General features: G+C 43.0%; 1 protein-coding gene across 1 annotated transcript in view; it reads right to left on the bottom strand.

The window, feature by feature from the left end:
* unc5ca (unc-5 netrin receptor Ca) overlaps positions 1-21,094 on the bottom strand; it is a 187,465-nt gene that overhangs the window by 49,951 nt on the left and 116,420 nt on the right. Inside the window, exon 4 of the mRNA XM_062384878.1 lies at positions 15,410-15,513. Coding sequence (XP_062240862.1) covers positions 15,410-15,513 — 104 coding nt within the window. The remainder of the gene's footprint in view (positions 1-15,409; positions 15,514-21,094) is intronic.

Genomic DNA, 21,094 nt, shown 5'->3' on the forward strand with positions numbered 1-21,094 from the left:
GATGCACATTGATATTAGACAAAACAATTAGCTCATTGTGATAAGATAAACAAAAAGGATTTTGTTGTTTCAGACAATTACAGGAGAGTAACCATCATGACGGGAAAAACAAAAACAATTTGTCTTAAATGGCTTCCCTCAGTATCGAGTGAATGTAACACTTAAAGTGAAATCCGTGTCTAAATGTCTCAAATGAAATGAATATTGTTTTCGTCTTTTAGTGTCAATATTTGGACTGTATTGCGGATGAAATAATTCTGAAATAAAACCACAGGTCATTGTGGTTTGGAAAGGTTCTGATTTCTCCTTCAATCATTAGAATGAGGGTTTAAAAACTCATCAACATGAAGGAAAAATATATAAAATGGTAGTCCTATAACCTGGTTCATCCAAATTGGACCTAGATAATCTAACTTCACTGAATTACCCTAAAATAAACATCAAATAAAAAATAAATGGTGATGAAGTGATAAAAGAAAGAAATCTGCAAGGACATCTGAACCACTAATTGTTTCATCTTCCAAGTTTGCATCTTAAAATCCACTTTTCCACTGATGCTCGTCTGATGCAGGACTCACACGTATTGGCTAGAGGCTTCGGCAGAAATGCTGCTCATTCATTTTGAAACAGGTGATGTCATGTGCTGCAGAACTGCATTGTGTCACAGCGTTCTGTAGAGCTTGAACAGAGCTCAACTTCCAATGCAGCAGTGGAGGCCCCCAGCCAATCAAATTGGGTTTAAGGAAAATACGTTAATCCGAATGAGGAAGCAAGACTAACCTCTTCACTGGCATGACTCTCACTTCACTTCCAAGCCAATGCCTTTGTATTCTTACGGTGCAGACGCATACCTTCTTTATTTATATTCTTTCAGGCACCAAAATAGACGCAACAACTTTAAACATGATTACAATGGTGTCATCTCTGAGGGAGGATTAGCTCAACAGTTATAGGAAGATCTAACATGAAGAGGCCTTCAAGGTCTCCATTTGAGAGGAATATAATAATGAAGCCAATCAACGCTGAGGTGAGGACATCTCTCAGACAGGCAGACAGAAAACTGGGAGGTAAAGGGCAAAGAGACAATTGGATAGGATGAGACACAGAAGAAACAAAACCAAAAATACGAACTACAACCCCGAGAAAATCTGTTTCCAGCCTGTTTTAAAAATGGAGTGTCTCTGCCGTCGCGAGGAACAGTTGTTAACAATAACCTTGTCACTGAATTGCATTAATTGTGTGAGGTGTGATTTTGTGTCACCTACAGTATATGTGGGTGCCATTTCACATCCCTGTCTTAATTGGCCATATGTCCTGGTGTTTCTGTCTGCACCCTCACTTGGGAGGTGATTAGGACAAACCTGCTGCCCACTGCTGCTGCTGGGAATTTACTACGGCCACCAACACCACTCCAATACAATACATGCCAGGACTGGGCAGACTGAGCAGATTGTGCAGGTTACAATAAGGGCCGTGCCTGTGTGTGTGTGTGTCTCTCTGTGTGGTTGTGTGTGTGTGTGTGTGTGTGTCAGTTCCGATGTGTGTAAATGCCAATATGGGAATTCAGAGGCTCTGACAGCTTAATTAACTAGATCCAGGGAAGTGACATAAAGACCCAATTAACCACAGTGACATAACTGGGCCACCATTGACAATCATCCCATACTAATATGTATCTTTAGAGAAATACATCTAGAGCAAGTTTAATCTATTTTAATTTCCACTGAAAGAGCAAGACACAGGTGTTATAAGACAATTTGAAAATAATGGTTGCCAACACCCTTCAGATTTCTCCAAATATTACACAATTATTTCTACATAAAACAATATATATATATTGTTTCTTATTCTGCAATGCGTCTTAGGCACAGACCTTTCAGCTTGTACAGAGATGAGAATAAAACAATAAAGCAGTGCCGAGTACAGCACAACTTGATATTACAACAGGAAAAATGCATGGAGGGGTGAAGTGTGAAAGGTGAAAGAGAATAATCCAATGTGTGGGCAGGAGAAGAGAACACTTTGTGATCCAGGACTTTGTGGATGTTCTTAAAAGAGTTGTACCACCATAAAACAAACTGTGGTTGAGCGTTGAGGGAGCGGTACCGACATTATATGAGAGATAGAAGAATCCCCAATGTGCAGCGGAGCGTGTGGAATAGCAGAGCGCTCTCCAAGGTGTCCCACAGAGACAGAACTGGGACACAGGAGGACACCCAGTTGGACTAGGACAGGCCTACAGAGGCCTGTTTGTAACCACCACAATCTGCACCTTGGTACACGACCACTGAATGATGCACGAGACACCGGTACCCCACATTATTATTTTACTAAGCTGTGATTTGTGCTTTTGAACGTGACTCTAAATATCACGTATCATAACGTAATGCAGCATTTGTTTTTCAGAGTCAGCACTTACTTCTTACAGAAAGGTAAATGAAGAACATGCTGTATAAACTAAATATAAAATCTAAAAATTAATGGTTCCTTTTCTGTGATGTCAGCTTGTAAATGAAAGAAAGAAAAAGAGGGATAAAGTAGAAGCAGGTGAAATGAGGAGGGGAAAGGAGAGGAGAAGAGAGGAGAGGAGAGGAGAGGAGAGGAGAGGAGAGGAGAGGAGAGGAGAGGAGAGGAGAGGAGAAAACAGTAAAGGAGAGCCAAAACAAAGAAGTTGCTCAGCACTAAAAGAGGTCACAGATGTGCTGAACAGAAAGGCTGCATTGGCTTCTCTTGGGTGCACACATGCTGCCACACACACACACACACACACACACACACACACACACACACACACACACACACACACACACACACACACACACACACACATACATGTATGTGCACGCACACACACACACACACACACACACACACACACACACACGGTGTTACCTCTGAGATTTAACACAGGTGCAGATGCTTCACAGTGATCTATTAGACTCACCCTCTCATGTCGACATTCAAGAGTGGGGAGAGACTGAGAGAGGGAGAGATGGATGGGGAACAATCTCAAGAGAGGGCCGGATAGAGAAAAGGTATTTCCAAGGCAACGGTGAAGGAGGGGGAGCTAGAGTCAGGAAGGCAGTGATTATTGTGGAGGAGGAGGAGGAGGAGGAGGAGGAGGAGGAGACGAGGAGTGCAGGTTAGGAGAAGATATCTATGGGTGATCCATTAAAGCTGATCCGGCATTATCAACTTGGGACAGGAATCAAGAGTGGGAGGGAGTCCACAGAGAGAGCGACAGAAGAAAAGAGAGAGAGAGTGAGTGAGCAATGGAATAAATAGGGGGAATGAAAAGGTAATGAGGAGGTTCGGGAGACTGAGGGAGAATGAGCGATTTGGAGGTTCCATGCTATGTCCATAATTAGGTAAAGAAGGATGGAAGGGGGTACAGAGACAGACTGAGGTGCTGAATGGAGAGAAAAAGGAAAAGATGGGGAAAATATACGGAGGTAATCCTTTCAGCCCAACACTTGGGAAAACAAGGAAAGTGGAAGAAATGCAAGGAATGCCGGGGGAGAGAGGGAAAGGGGAGAGAAAGAAAACGAGCACAGACAGGAGAGGGCTGATGAAGTAGATGGACTACCACTGCGGAGGACTGATGGGGGGGCTTTAACTCTTAACATGGTGCAGGTGGTTAGTGAATAAATGGAAAAGAAAGAAAAAACATGTGCAAAAAAGGGAAGCAGAGGCTCGGGGGTGGAAGGTGGAAAACCATAAAACAGAGCACGTAAGATAGAGAGCAAAGCAGGAAGACGGGAGGCAATGCAAACTACTGTAGGACACTAATGGCACGTCCATTATCAAATAATCCCTGTACACCTGCATTTATTTGCAGTGTAACAGGTGCAAATGACATCAGCTCTTGAGTCCTTGCACTCCCAGTGGCGACCTGAGATCAGCTAACCTGTTTCCTGTTAGCTGTCCCCAGGTCAATGCTGGCTGCTCAGGGCGACCAGGGTTCCTCCGCCAGGGCCCCCCGAGGCTCTGGAACTCTCTGACGGGATCAGGCTCACCAGCACCCTCTTTAAACCACTACATCTTTATAGGAAAGCATTATGTCTGATTTGTAAGTCTGGTGCTTTTGTGTTATTTGAATTCCTTTTTATTCCTTTTTACCTTGCTCTTTATTGCAACTTCATTTCATACAGTTTCTTACCTTTTCTTTATCATGTATAGCACTTTTCTATACTCTTAAAGCATTTTCAGTTTAGCACATTGTTTTCCCACTCGCCTACACACTACATCTATACACAGAGCCATGAGGTGCAATTTGGTGTTCACTATCTGGCCCAAGGGCACTTCGGCATGCAGAAGAAGTTGAACCTCCGATCGTCTAGTCAGTGGACGACCAGCTCTTAACGCTTGGGTCACAGCTGCCCGTACACAAAGGGCAATGCTCACTAAACTTATGAAACAAGACCCAATGACACGAGTAACACAGGAAGTTTGAAAGAAAAGGAAGAAAATCAAAAAAAACAAGGTGAGCACATAGAAAACCACTCAGACTCCCGAGGTCTCGGGATGAAAACGTTCAGGGACTGTGAGCAGCGACGGCAGCTGAGGGGAGGAGGGGAGGAAATACAGAGATGACAGTTTGGGGCGAGAGTGTTAGGGGACGGAGGGCTGGAATGAGACCCTGGGCTCAAATCATTAGAGGAAGAGGCAAGAGGAAAAACATCCAAATCCACTCAACGGCTCAGACACTTCTGGAGAAAAGTTTCCCCCAAACAGACTTTGACTCGGTAACAGCTGGAATCAGGATCAACACCTCAAATATCCGCAGGGGAAGTTCAAGAAGCAAAACACTTAATACTTGTGGTGGAGGAACTGAAAGGTAGGATATTAAGCGATTAGAATTAAACCCTCCTCTGTTCTAATATTTCATGCTGTACTTTTTTTGGTCTTGTCTGATGTGCAGGCCCAGAATGCCACGAGGCAATACTCAGTGTGGAGGTGCTGTGCAGAACACACACTGAATGACAACTACAGACAAAACCTAATGAGACTGACGCAAACACCGAACCACTCAATGTTTGATTTAGAACTTCCAAGCATAATGCAGAGTTATTGACATCTCAATTGATCTCACCCACAATTATTCAAAAAGCAGAAGAGGATCATCACACAATATATCCAATTGACTCCCCGTTTCAAAACACTGGAATAAAAAATAATAGGATTTGATTTGAGTAACTGACTTTCCTGTTCGCTGTGAGCCGGCATTGGAATGACTGACGGGTTGTTAAATTATTGAACAGCCCCATGCATGGTTACGGGTCAGTGCAGTAAAAGTGTTGAAGCCCCAGCGTATCAATGCGTCTGTTGCTTTCTTTATTTCTCTGGACAGTGATGTATTTTGCCTTTCCTGCCGAACCCTCCCGTTCACTAAGTACTTTAACATCATACACGGCAACAGCAGTGAAAGGCGAGAGAAGCAGGAGGAGGAGGAGGAGGAGGAGGAGGAGGAGGAGGAGGGAAGGTAAAAGGAAAGCTGGAAAGTAACAGTGGGGAGAAAACGCAGAGCAATTGGAGAGTGTGAAAAAGAATCCACAGGACGCAGACTGCTGAAGTGCTTTTAAGTGTTTCAGCACAATGACCTGAAACACCTGTAAAGACTGAGTCATCTCCGACTCAATGTTTTTCTCTTTCCACAATCTACGAATCCAACCAGATCGAACTGTCTTTGACTTTTTTTTACCGCTCTACATCTACTGTAATATCAGAAACTTTCTACTATTTTCAAGATCAGGAGAATCCATTCCTCAATTCCAACCGTGAGAATCACTCCTCACTATGACAAAGAATTTAAAATTAAAATTAAAATTCCTTAAAGGGAAAATATCCCTCTCTCCTTCTGGTCCAGTCTTAACCTTGTCCAGTTGTTTTTTAAAGGATTCATGTTCAAGGTGGAATTCAGTGGCTACAAATACATGCAGACACATTAACCTTTCAACCCCACTTACCTATAGTGGTGTCATTATAAAATTATGATACTTTAACAAGTTCTGAGTGAAAATGATCTCATTTGATAAGATAAACCTGTTTATTCAAATATCTTCATTCTTACATTTGAGTTGATACAAATTGAATCACTTGAATTTGAATAAAACTTTTCCGCTGACACAGAAAGATGAAATGAATGCTTACGTTGGCATGTGTAATTAGTGGGGAGGCAAACTGAATCATATATATTTATATACATGTTCATCTTGTGTGTGTGTGTGTGTGTATGTCAAAACCTTGTTCACTGTACAGTGTAGGCGTGCCGATGACACTCCATAATCATTAAAGCATGAAGAGGCTCTGAGCTGATTGGGGACATGCTAATCCTTTTTAATTGACTCTCCAGCTCTCCAGTGTTATTAAATCCACCCAATAACAGAATCAGCTTTGCTTTATTAGCTGGGTCAGCTGAACTATCGCAGACCTCCCCGTGTGGTGCATTCTGACGATGTACAGTCAAAGGTAAAAAAAACATGGTTTATATGAAAATATGTTTTCTATGTTTGTACAGTTTATATGAACACAACCTCAAAAAAAGCCTTTTTTAAAAACCAAATGATGAACCTGCATTGACCGATAACACATATTTGACTGTGCTGAATATCTTTACGTCAAACTGCAACAGTTATTTTACAAACCCTGAAACCAGCAGACATCATCTTGAGCAGCACATTCAGTCATTATTGTTCCCAAAGAACTGTAGGAGCCTCTTATCTCTAAGTGCTGTGCATTGGCCTCTCTGCCAGGTCACACTTGAGTAGCCTGTACAGCCATCTACCGTAAAAATGATACTTCTGAAATCAGGAAAAACATCGATAGCCCAAAGTGCTTCTTGGCTGTGTTAGATAAGGAAATGTTTTAATACGATTCCAGGGCGTCAGCAGTATTGTGGTTAATACAGCTCAGCATAAAGACTACTCCTATTTGATTTGATATGACAGAAAATATTAAACACATAGTTAGATGGTAGACAGGATCAGAGCATGCAGTCACTGTGCAAGGCTGAAAAAACAAGACTCCTCGGCTTATGTGAGAATGCCAAAATAAACCTCAGTGTTTCATGTTTACACAAAACGTTGCTAGTCAGCATTACAGGAGAGACAGGAAGTAAAAGGAGCAAAAAGAAAATTTGCACATATTTTGCAACAATATAAACTGGATTCTCTCAGACTAGAGAGAATCAGCGAGTGGAACAGAAAGAAGCTGAACTGGGAAAATGAGCAACAGATTTGATGGCTGTATGAAGACATAGAGAGAGATAAGAGTGGATGGAATGGAATAAAATCAAAGCAATGTCTTCTTTTACAATCAGACCACAGAGGATCACATTTCACTACAAACACATTCTCTGCTCCACAAGTGCTACACAATCATCGTCCGATAATGTTGTGCCATCAGCACAGTCAGATTCATAAGATGATTATTTGCACAGACAATGACCTCCTTTAGTAACTCACTGAAGAACACTTCAGTGAATGGGGCCGTAAGTGAAGAGCAATTTATTGGAGCAATTATTCAAAGCTGTGAGTTATTAAACATTTTTTTATGTTTAAGGACATATATTTATATTACAACGCTTGGCAGCAGCTGGACATCGAGGCACAAACTATATCAGTTTATTATATGTTCTGTGTATTATAATAGCAAGTATAAGGAAAACGTCACAAGCTCATGTGGACAACTGTACTAATTACACGGTTATGCATGGTCTGAAAAAGACTAGCATGGTCTAACAACTTATAGAACTTGACAGAACAGAAACACAGTTTTGTTATTTGACACTGTCGCACCCCGTGTCAAAACACTGTGGCCATTCATCCGTGACAACACTGTCAGGCCTGCCAGGGGCAGCAGGGGTAGGGGTGATGGTGTCATGTCACCATCAATCCTCAGCTTTGTCTCAGAACTGTGTCAAGAAAGCGGGGGGGGGGGTGGAGGACTGAGAGACAGCGGGGCGGGGACGGAGAGAGACAAAGTGAGGAAAGAAAGAGAGACCACTCAGTGGGGAAGAGTGAGAGTAATTAAAAAGACAGTAATGAAGATTCATCTAATCTATCTATCGAAATCTCCCTCTGTCTGTCTCTATGTGTCTCGCATATCTCAAGGACAGTTCATCTTGCCGGCCTCACACTTGGCATCAGTGTTGTTAAGGACCCGAGGAAGATAAGCAACGGATTTGGTGCGACTTGGACACATGATATGTTTAATATTAACAGACTTGATTAAGAGGCAACCTGCACTAAGTAGCAATGACAAGTGGGAATCATTCATGTGAGCTACGCTTGTTCCTCCTGATGACAACACCTTCACGACAACGGCAATGAGTCGAGCTTCACTGAACTTTAAATAAACAGGTGAGCAGCTTCTTGTGCAGCAGAGACAACAGCTAAAAAAACCTCAACCATACCACCATTTAAAAAGACTGCCAGGAGGTCATTAAATAAAGGGTTAACTGCAGAGAAGGACTGTCCTATAGTTTTAGCCCAAGTGTTTGAAAGTGTAATGAAAGAGAGGAGGTTCTCAGCCACTTAACTCTCTGCACACCACGGACACAAAGAACAAAGTCCTGTTTCTAAAAGACTCGAACCTCAGACCACAGTGAACTAAAACTAGACATGATCACTGGCACACACTTCCTGTGCAGGGAGGAAATTACTGCAGGTTGGGTCGTCAGTTGAGAAACAAAACACAGGGCAACTATACGTAAAGAGATGCTTCCCCTCTTTGCATTCTGATTGATAGTTTCCTTAAATGAGGATGATGATGATGATGGTGGTTGAATGTACCATAAGGGCCTGAGGTTACGGTCATAGGGGAAGGCTGAAATAGCAAAACTCTTTCCCTTGTGCGACAGCGCCAAAATAAATAAGAAATGCATGCACTCTGAAATCGGCATTGCATGAGAAAAGTAAGACGGGCAGAAAGGGAGAAAAATGGAAAGATTTCTATGTGCAAATATTTTGCTAACAAAATATATTTGAGTCCTTCAGTCTAGACAGAAGCAGCGATTGGAACCGAATGAAACTGAACAGAGCAAGAGATGTCTGTGTGGAGGGAGAGAGAGAGAGAGAGAGAGAAAATACAATTGTAAGGAAGTCTGATGGATCCTGCTGAGGTTCTGCAATGGAGAAAAACTCACATTTCCCATGCAGTTCAGCACAGGCTGCTGGCTTTGTGGGCTCTGACTAACGCCTGAATTTACTGACACGGCTTATCACTGGATGAACAGCCTCCCAGGCCTCCGGGAATCACGGCTTACACTGGATGTATGTATTTTTCTCCCTCTCCTTGTGTGTGTATGCAAGTGTGACACTGTCGCTTTCGCAAAATACAAAGTGGTAATAAAAGACTGCGCTGCTATCCACTACAAGAAGTGAAGGACGCTGGCGGATAAAGCCCATGAGTTCATGTGCGTTCCCTCGTGAGTCTGTGTACACACATTAGATAATGATTCTAATCCCTCCCTACATCACTAATATACAATCACAATACATTTACTACCAAAACAAACAAAAAAACCTGCTCTTCCTCATCTCTTCCATTTGTAAATTGCAGCCCAGTGATCGACCGTGGCATCAGCATTTTAATAATCTTAACACATTTTAATAATTCACCCGAGGCAGTGGGAATAAAAAAGAGATTGCTGACTAATCTGTGGATTACGGCGATGATTTCTGACAGAGGTTGAGGATGAAGGTAAAATGTGATGGGAGATGAGCCGTGGGGCTTACCATCCAAGCTCAAAGAGGATTAAGGTAAGGGTCTATTGGGGAAGCAGCATTACATAAATTGTTTTCTGTGCACACACACACACACACACACATACTAGCAGGGACACACACAAGTACAATCGCACAGGTGCACACACCAGGCACACACGTGTTTGTCAAAGGAAGCTCAGGATAAAAATTACTTTAATCCCTCTGGTGCTGTGGTCACTAGATCTATTGCTTTATTTGATATTACAAATATTATCTAAAGACCCTCTCTACCCAAACATGTCCATTTAATTATTTTCAAATTACTAAGAAAGCCCTGTCCATCAAAAAGCATGCATTACTATAAGAAACGAAATAATGAAGGAAAAAAATACAAAATATTTAAAAACAGTTTGAAGTGGACACAACATTGGAGTGGAATTAAACAACAATATAAAAAAGCTGAAACATATTAATATACTGTGTTATTTTTAATATATAGTGTATATATTCTTACTCAGACAGACGCAGCTCTAGCAGCCAGAGGTGTTTCTCATTATTTTCATTCTTCGCCAAAATGGCTAAAGATGATTTCCAGTTAAGAGAAATATCTGACATGTCTGGTGTTTCTGGCAGAAGCGGAAGTTAAGCAGAAATAATGAGCAGCGGAACAATTGGTAAAGCTTTCCGGCTGAACACATACAGCTTTTTGGCTGAATTCAAAACTTGCAAATAGTTTACCTTGCTATATTCAATAAATCATCTTCGAATCACTTCTAAAGGAATTCATGGTATCTCCTTCTCTCTGTGAACACAGGAGGAGAGCGGTGTCCGGCTCTTTAATTCACACTGTCACCTTCACTGTCCATTCAATACACCGATGTTACGACCTCCGGACAGATTCCACTAGTAAACGTCCTCATATGAAACATTAACGACTGCAGGGCCTGTGTGTGTGTGTGTGTGTGTGTGTGTGTCTCTGTGTACAGTATACTGTGAGAGCGAGGTAGCAGTTAGCCTTTTGGACACACAACACCACTGATGCCTTCTGACAGACAAGTCTGCGATGTCTTGCATCACAAAGAGTCCTTCACAATCACAGAGACACATCAAGGAACAAGAACATGAGTAAATATGCACATTGGTTATTATTACACAAAGACCACATAGATCAAAGGAGTAGTAGTACTGAGAAGTACTGAGGCAGATCTACAATCAGATGTTCAAACCAAGGCTGCATTCATGTTTCAACATAGAGGAAAATCAACTGATCCTCAACCTGTGGCCTTTTAATCTTTTCTTTCTTAATCATTCTAGTATCATATCAAAGTCTAAAATGTTAGTATCGGGACAACCCTAGGTGTGTGTGTCTGTGTGTTTGTATGTGTGTGTGTGTGTGTGTGTGTGTGTGTGTGTGTGTGTGTGTGCGCGTGTTTGTGTGTGTGTGCGTGTGTATGTGTGTGTTCTGCATGAAAGTAAACATCTCTTTCAGATTGCCGGCTCTGATCAGCTTCAGCACCTCAACCTTGGAACTGGCAGCTGTTTGCTCAACTGCTGAAGGACGATCCCTGTCTGACACCGTGTCACACATAGCACTGACATGTTACTGTTAATTTACTGCGATGAATTTATGAGAAATATGATGTTAAATATCTTTGCGAAGAATGCTGGTCTCTGACTTTATCTATGATGTATCTTCTGAGGTGAAAGACGAGACTCAGACAGATAATATATCGGTCGATCATAAGTCATTATCCAACTTGCACTCGTTTGGGGTGTGGATTGAGCGGTTAAGAATGTGACAGGAACTTGACCAGGCTCCAGACACGTATCCAGTTACTGACTGTGTGTGTGTTTGTGTGTGTGTGTGTGCGTGTGTATGTGTGTGTGTGCGTGTGTGACAGACACGTGGACATGGCCTGTCACCACAAACTGATGTGTTTATCTCACTGCAGCTGGGGTAATCACTCACACGCTGAGACAGACAGAGACACACAAATATTCAAAAAGACACAAACAGGCCCTCAAACTGCGCCTGCCAGGTGAACTCCACTGGCTGTGCCTGGCCTGTGGGCTCACTCTGACTCTTTCGATTCCCCTGAACCTCAGAACATGTGTAGGGAACCAAATATGTTATAAAGTTGTCTGTGGTTTGGTCTAAGTTTCTTAATTTTGATTGGTGATTGCCTTATTTTGACGTGTGCGGACGACTTTGAGACAGAAAAGTGCTTTAGTCTGGAAATTCATAAAGAACGAGACTAACCGATGGGTGCTTTTCATTGAAATTGAACAGCGGCTGCCCTTGCTTCTGGTTCTGTGAGTTCACCGTCTGTGTCTCTAAACTCCTTCCTCTTGAACTGTTGAACCCCCCCCTGCTGAATGCAATAGCCTTCCATCAGCTTTTAAAGGCTTTCGATCACAGCCTAAAGAGATTTAGATGTTTCTCCTGGATTCCACAATGCCTAAAATCATGTCTCCTGGGAGTTTAAGATTGCAAGAGAGAGAGAGAGGGAGAGAGAGAGAGAGAGAGAGAGAGAGAGAGAGAGAGAGAGAACATGGGAGGTAGTGGAGACTGATGTTTTCTTTGCAGATGTCAGCTCCGTTTGACCCTGGCCCCTCGAGGCTGGCTGATGTGTAGCAGTTAAAGTGATCTTTGGCTAATCTGTCCCTTAGTGTATCTCTTGGTCATGGTTAGTGCGTTTGTGTGTGCGTGTGTGTGTGTGTGTGTGTGTGTGTGTGTGCGTGTGTGTGTGTGTGTGTGTGTGTGTGTGTGTGTGTGTGCTTCTGCACCTGTTGTCTGAGTAAACTTATGGACAAACTGGGTGCATACTTTAGCTGTGTGCATATGAATGTAAAGCATGCATGTGTGTTTGTGTGTTTGGCTTGTGTGTGCGTGCGTGTAGTCAAAGCTTTAAAACAGTATGTTAATAGCCATGTGATGCCAGCCATGCACTACGATGTGGGTGTCACATGTCGGGGCACCGAACCCGTCACGCTGACAACTTTACAACAGTCGTCAGGTGGTCGACATGGCAACCGCAACCACTAAAATTAGAACGGCTTCAGAGAGGTCACAGGACGGCGACACCGAGAGCTGTCAATCAAAAACAAAAAGATTGCTTCTGTTACGCGTTTGTGTTTTGAAGAACAAGCAAAGAGAAAAGGAGAAAGTAAACAGCGAGTGTGAAAGAGCACGATAAGAACAAAGAGAAATAGAAAAGTCAGAAGAGATTAAGAAAGACAGACGGAAAGTCAGGGACGCAACCTGAGGTCATCAGCAGGTTTTAAAGCTAAATCCCTCTAATCAGCTTCAGCAGACAGGGGAGACAGACCAATCCATTTGCCCCCAGATCCCATTATGACAGGAGAGAGGAATGGAAAATACCAATTTGACCGGACTGGAAAAAATAGCTCTGAGTGTGCGTGTGCTGGTGTGTGTGTGTGTGTGTGTGAGTGCGTGAACATTTGGAGTGCGAGCGTGCCTTTGTGCGTGAATGTGTTTGCGTTCCAACAGGTGTCAAAATAAAGCGCAGTTAGAAAGCTGATAAGGCCGGAGCGGTAATGAGCAATCCCCCACGGGCCTCCATGTTTGTGGCTGAAAGGCTCCTCTGCTCTAGCACTGATGTCCCAATTCAACCAGTTTTATTTACTCCCCTCAAAAGAAACAAAAGGAATGAGATTTATCGATTCATAGAAGCCAGAGAACAGGTAAAGAGCCCTCTGTTATTCCCCACTACTCTTCCTTCTGTCTCATTCTGCCCCACACTCATCTCTTCCTACCGCCACACACACACACACACACACAGACACACGCACACACTCCCTCACTTTATATGCTGGTCCATCGCAGTGTCTCCCTCTCTGTCTCGCCCTCAACACCCCCCCCCTGCTTCCCCTCTCAGGGGAGCCGTGTACTTAAGGTGCAATTGAAAACAACTATCAAACCCTAAGGAGGGAAACCTGATTTAGAGACACCTTATCCGGTAGCGCAGGCTCCTCGGAGCGCTCTGCTGCTGCTGCCGCCGCCGCCGCTCCTGTTCCCCCGTTCACCGACTAAATGAAATTTGGTCTTTTTATTCATTCGGGAAAAGCAGCCAGACGAGTCCGGCAGAGTAAAGATCTGAACTGTAAATGACGTTCTGTGCTGTAGTTAGGGCCCTGGAGGAGTGGATGTGACACGTGTGCCTGCTCTCAAGTGGATGTTTACCAGGCGCGGGCGCATACATAACATTTAGATGTGCTCACAATCTACTCGGGGGCGATAGCATCTTACATTAAGGGGTTTGACGTTGTGACATTGTGCATATGTATGTCGTGAGTGTGATTATTTATTATCTGTATATACTAGCATATGTGCTATATCCCTGAACAAAGGTGTCCTTGATTAAGATTAAGATATGTTTATTCATACCAAACACATGCACAGACATGCACAACACACCCATGCAATGGCGGGCAAATTCAACCTCTGCATTTAACCCATCTGTGTGCAGGACACACAGAGCAGTGAGCGACCATGTACGGCGCTCGGGGAGCAGATGTTGGGGGAGTAAGGTGCCTTGCTCAGGGGCACTAGACAGGGTAGGGAGACTCTTGGATTTTTGGACAGATCAATCCAGGTTCGTCTTTTGTTGTCTCTCCGTGGAGTCGAACCAGAGACGAACCAGAGACCTTCTCTGCCCATAGTCCAAGTTTCTGCCACTAGACCACCGCCTCTCGAGCAAGGCAGGCAAACTATGATCACGGTTTGTTACCTTTTCAACTCCAACTGCATTCCCCTCTGTTTTAATTTTTCCGCCTATAAGCTAACGTAAAGGAACGACGGTGCATTTTTCAGTCCTTTTGTAGGAGAGCAGGCGAGTCCTGGTCCGCAGTGAGAGCGAGAAGTGGGAAAGTAAAATAAGTGGAATATGGGCTGAACCTCGGCTGTCGCTGAGATCCCTTCGTGAAACTTGTGCCGCGTCTCAAATTAGATCTCCGGGGACATTTAAATCTAAGTTTAAACTTTGGATCAGTGTTACCTCAGCACAGACAAGCTTTCAAGCAACTGTCAGTCAAAAAAGGATCCAGGCTGATTTCACTGCATGAGACAATTCAACACGAACATGGTTGCGGAATGTGAAACGACTACATAGATTTCATTTTTTTTTTTCAAAACAAGACAAATGTGAAAGTGTTTCATGCAATCGGGTGTTAAAAACATTTTAGTACTGTGATTAAGTCCAAGTCTCTGTTTGTCTCAGTAAACTCTTTGCTCTTTCTAAATACAAATGTAGGTTTGATACTTCTTGTAGCTTTGAGATATTAGGTCTTTCAAGTTTTTGATGAATAATATTGATATAATTTAAAAGGCCATTTAAATAAACCTGTCAAAGGGGTCAGGATAGATTTGTAGTCAACTCACCCTTCGATCAAAGACTGTGAACGATTGCATGCTCCCATCACACCACTCTGTTCTGCTGTCTGCCATCCACCGTTCCAGGCATTTCAAAAAGTGTCACATCTGTATTAACTATATTTTCTGTCACACTCTCAACTTATTTCCACTTCATGATTTTGGGATTTGTAATTCCCTTTTAGATATTTTTACATCCCCTTCAGTCACTCCCTGGTTTCGTTCAGCTCCAGCAGACACGTCTCATAATCTCACATCTTACTTCGCCTTCACCTCGGGTGGTGGAGGTTAACGATAATGTGGCACGTACCTCAGCAGCTGGTATGCCCTCCGGAGGACGACACTGCAACAGCACCTCCTGCTCCAGAGATACCTCCTTGCCCAGGGGTTCCTGTTCAAACGACTTCTTCAAGTCTGAGGAGAGAGACGAGGACAGGTTATAATGTGAATCAGAGGAGCATCCGACAACCTCAACCATCTAGATCGTTTTTGGAAGTTTTGAAAAAAGGATGAGCACTTTAAAAAGAGAAAAGTTATTCTGGGGGTTAAGATATTAATTGACAACAAACATATTTGATATGCAATACTTTTACTTGTTCTTATGGTTTTATTGTTGAGGGTCGTTGAGTCAATCCCAGCTAAGATTGGGTGAGAGGCGGGGTTCAGAGGAATCTGAGGTACTAGTTGAAAACCCACACAGACAAGGGCAACATGAAACCCCAACCTATCTGGCAACCTTCCTCATGCGAGGCAACACTGCTCCTCACTGCACCACCTCACAGGTCAATCAGCTCCAGCAAAGCTTTGCACACATCTCAGCCACATCGTCCATTAAAGACCGCAACTACTCTGCAGCATGAATAGATCAACCAATCAAACTTAATGTCCATAGCACCTTACCGTGCAGGTTGGTGCAGATCAAAGGGCTTCACATATGATTTAAAATATGATAATAAGACGGACATGAGAAAAAAACAAGAGCAAGAAACTCAAATAAAGAAAATACGAAGAATCAAAAATGATAAAATACAGTTAAACGGTGGTTGAGATATAAGAGAAATAGTCAGACCTATAGGAACCAGTTTAACTACCGGGACAGATCTTAGTTCACCTTGTGCAGTAGCAACTCCTCTGCTTTTTAGATCTTTGCAAATCATGTAAAGTTGATGGAGTTCATCGCATGTGCGTAGATTCCCCTGCCCAGTTCTGCTGCAGCCACCTCTTCCACGGGCTCCATGCTGGATCACCTGTCTTTTGAGTATTGACCTGTTCATGGCGCCCTCTCTGTTCTTCTCTCGGAGCAATTACTCTGTTCTTTTATTCATTCCGTCTCAGAACATTTTGTATTAAATCATTAAAACCATTCCCATCTCTGCTCACGTGTTCAGTTCTTAACTAACTCTCCTGGAAACACTCACATGAGAGCGGTGGGGACCGAGTCACTGAAGATGAGCCCTTGAATATTAACAGGTAGAATACATGTGCTCATATTTGTGTATCCTTTATTCTTTCATCTCCAAACCGCAGGAAACATGACACACAACAGCAACGACAGTAATTACACCCAAAGAGGGAAAATTCACAATAAGAGGGCAATGTGTGTGGGTGGCCATTTTGCTAAACAATCCTGTGACTCAGCAGCTATGGAGACACTTTTGGAGATTGCGTCATGTCATTGTAAACCGGGCACCATTACCTCATTTGTACGACAACGACACACAACGCAGTAATTATGGAGTTGTTCGTTGAAGTCAGCCATGCATATGTTGACTTGTCCCCCTGTGCTGACACTTTAGAGATGTACACAGCAAGGAAAAACACTTAGCTGTATATTCTTAGTCAACTAATGCTCACGCAGGGGTAGCACACACACACACAGACACACACACACACACACAGCTGATCAAGCTATTAATGGCTTTACCTGCTTCTATCACTTAACACAGGCAGCTCTGTTGCTTTCCCTGGCCCTCGATCACCGCGCACGATATGTAACCCCGCTCTCGTTCCGTATAGGCTTGCCGGAGTTCGGGGATCTCGAGCGGGCCAAAGACAATAAATGATTCACACTAATGGTCCACATGCTGTGATAAATGACAGCATTACACAGCAGCATGGAATGCCCTGCCATTTCCTGAGCGTTTCAATGAGGGGGCTCAGCTGTGTTCCTTTTGAGGAGAAAAAAATCTGCTCACAGTAGCAGACTTTAAGACAATTAGCCCCGACATTTAAATAAGAACAACACGAGATGCGGAAATAAAAAGGGGGGGGTGAAGAGAGAAGGCGTAAAATGATGTGAAAGAAAACACAAAAAGAAATGCTAGTGGGCGGATGGATGCAGGGACGGTTTTGTTTAACCGTTCATTACAGTGAATGGAAAAATTGCACTGTGAATTTGGTTTCTCGCGCAGTCACTCCTTCCCACATCGCCCGACACAAAGGACGCCATTGTCTTCAGTGAGAGCCTCAAAAGAGACGAGTCTTCAGCAGTTCATGTTCAGCAGAGTTTCTCTCACTGGGCTTATTAATAACAGTTCTGCCAGTCTCCCTCCGTCGTGAGTTCCAATGCGACACTAATCTTCTGTCTTTCAGCTTAACCTTGTCCTTCTCTAGCATGATTGATTTGTATTTATTGGATAAATTCTAAAACAGTATTCACTGCTTTTTTCCTCTTGTCCGCTGTCTCACAGTATGAATCTGTCAGTATATTGGCAGCTGAGCTAATGTTCAAATAAGTGTTCAAATAAGTCTGCCACAGAAAAAAAAAAAGACCATAAAACAAACTGAAACGTGAGAGGGCTGGCAGGAACTAACAGGTGACTTTATTCATGGTGCTGATCACATGGTGTGATGGATTTCAAAATAGGAAAATATGGGCGAGAGAAAGAAAAGAACAACATATATATTGGAGGGTAGGTTCAGATTCCTCCTAACTTTTAGGACGCCTAATCCCCCACAAATATGGGCAACTCCCTTTTGTATCGATTTGGATTCAGCTTCACATTTGTATATATACATGAACAACTGCTGAGAACTGAGAGTTGGGTGCACACAGTCACACATCTATTACATGGTGGAGAAAAAACAGTGGGTGTTATTTCTGTATGAATATTTATGTCTGCATGTGTACACATGAAAGGATATATTTATATGAGCTGCAAATGGACGATTAAGCATCAAACATTACACATGAAAGCAATGTCAAGTGAGGTTGATGAATAACACATTGAAAAGTGATGTTTGTATTCTAAAATTAAATCCAGTGGTTTAATGAAAACACAGCATTCATTTCAAAAATCCAATGACACAACTCTAGGGCTGTTTTAACTGAATCTGGCTCAAACAGGTGAAAAATAAACTTTTTACCTTTGAAAAGGGCTTTTTTAGTTTGTGAAGGGTGGATACTGCAATGGACGACAAATCCTCTATCCCCTGTCCTTTGGTTTTAAAACCATACGGAAACCTTCATAGGAGGGCACAGTGTGTGTGTTTTTGTGTGTCTGTGTGTGTTTGTGTGTGTGCGCTTTATCCTTGGGTCCTTTTTCCTCCCCCGGCTCCCAGGTGTGCTCTTAATCACCTTATCTGTCAGCTGTGGTGCGCTATTCGTGGACACACACAGACACAGACACTCACTAGACCGGGCGTTTTTTAAAACTGAACTGGTCAACTCTATGAGTCACTCCCCCCGGTGTTTCATCAGGACAGACACCTCACAGTGGGTTACAGGCAGAGGGGGGGGGGGGGGGGGGGGGGGGGGGGCAGACTGAGAGGTGAAACGGGAGGGGGGAAGGTGAGATGGCAGATGGGGGCTCTGAGAGATGAGAGGCAGAAAAAGAGGAGGAGAAGGAGAAGTTGGCAGCGAGGCCGGTTGCTCTTTCTAAACCCATTAAGACCAGATGCAAGTTTCTCAAGACTCCATGCGACGGATGCGTGTTGCCCCGTGGAGCTCGATGGGATGGATGCTGAAAGTCACACGTTGACAACCTGAGCGGGAGAAGTGACACTGACGTAGAGTAAAGAACAACAGTGAAGACAACTCGGCCACAGACTTCAACGTGTCTGTTGACCTTCAGGTCTCAGGCTGAGAATCCTGCAGCATCGATACACGGTAAATAAAGTAGTAATTTCTCAGCCTTTACTATAAAGCAAAACTTTGAATGTAAATCGATTGGAAGTTTAAACCTTAAGCTTTGGGAAAATTTGTTTCCTTTGACCTAATCGTTGTTAACATAAAAAAATTGACCTGAGCTGAAAATGTTGTTAAATATGCTTCGTCCTTCCAAACGTATCCATTTTTTAAGGCAAATATTTTTTTCTTAATGTGTTTTATCTTTTTCAGAGGCTGATAAATAAAGGTTTCAGTGAATAGTCACTTTTTTTGTCAGAAATCCTTCAGGGTTTATGGTTGTTGCTGCTTTTCTTTCAGAGCACCTTTGGTCTTAATGAGTTAAAACCCAAACCACCTGCTGCTCTGCTTTACTAAAGTTGTTTTTTAGTGTCTGCCACACTCTCAATATCAATAGAAGCTCATGTCAGTGACTCCAGCTTAGCGCTCTAAAAAGCAGCAATCCATCAAACCCAGAGGCCATCAATCTGGCTGTGATCACATCTCTTTTCTCAAGACACCAGTCTCATCGTAAAAAGAAAGGGAAGAGATAATATGTATATCACTTAGAAAAGTTTTAAAAGCTAGAATCCGTTCTTTTAATCAAGAATGCAGAATTTAAAATCTGAATTTGTAACCATGAACCATTCTCATCAAATTAAAATGACTGACAAAGTTTTGGAAATTAAGGAACTTTTCTCTACAAATTCCCATCTAAAAAATAATTTTACTGGTTTCCGACAAGTTTCTTAATCCTGAAAACCTCCAATGTTAAGTAACCTTGTCTCCCCACTGATGCACACCCATCCATAATTTATTCTAAAGGAGAAAAGTGTGCGTTGAATAGGAATACTTGTTAGTGCTGGAATCTGAGACTTGACAAATCAAATATCATCCAGGAAGTTACAAATTTCGACAATGCAAACGTTGTCTTCCTTTGACTCTGGGAATGACTTGAAGACAGATCTGGAACCCCTAACATCAGCCCCTCTTTCGAGTTTGTGTCATTGATGAACTGTTCGGTAAAATGTTGCAAAGAAGAATATGTTGTATGTTAGTAACAAGACTGCAGAGAGTTTAAAGACAGCTGGATTCCATAAGTGTGAACAAGGTGTTTGAGAAGATCGTGCTCTCCAGAGATACACAGCTGACAAAGCTTTTAAGATCCCAGAATTCTCCAGAAGGACTCCTCACCTAAAGGAGGAGGTTTCATTGCATGCAGCATAAATCTACTCATTATCAGATTCCGTGTGTGCAGTTGTATTGGTTAAGAGAGTTATGTGAGGACACAGCATTGCTGGGACTGAATGATATCTTCATAATGCAGTCGATCCCTGTGGGGGATGACAGCCTGAACAGAGCATGATGGTTCATTATGGGAGTAATCACCCGAAGCTTTAGCCCTAAATCCACCACATGGCTACCCGCACTCCGCACAGACACACACGTGCATGGGCAGATACTGAGAGACAAAGAGAGAAGGGTAGAGACACAGAGATGTTTTCCTAGCATTTGACAACACTCTGATGAGGTGTAGACAAACACAAACACAGAGAGAGAGAGAGAGAGAGACACACAACCACCTCACAGAACGGTAAAATACTCACAGTGGGACTCGGGGGGGGAAAAAAGTGACTCGCACACAAAACGGCAAATGTGCATAAAAACAACCAGCGACACAAGAAGAGAATGAGGGAGTGATTGAGGGATGTGAGACACGTCTTCTTATGCCAGCAGAGTCCATGAACAATTTCCTGGTCTTAATTAGTAAGGGAGACGCTGAAATGAGGAGTTGGCTCTCAGAGAGGATTTCCATAAAGATTGAGAATGAAATTAAAGGAGATTAAAGCAAACTGCTCAGGGGGAATGAACACACACACACACACACAC

The sequence above is a fragment of the Platichthys flesus genome, chromosome 3, assembly GCF_949316205.1.
Source record: "Platichthys flesus chromosome 3, fPlaFle2.1, whole genome shotgun sequence".
NCBI lineage: Eukaryota > Metazoa > Chordata > Actinopteri > Pleuronectiformes > Pleuronectidae > Platichthys > Platichthys flesus.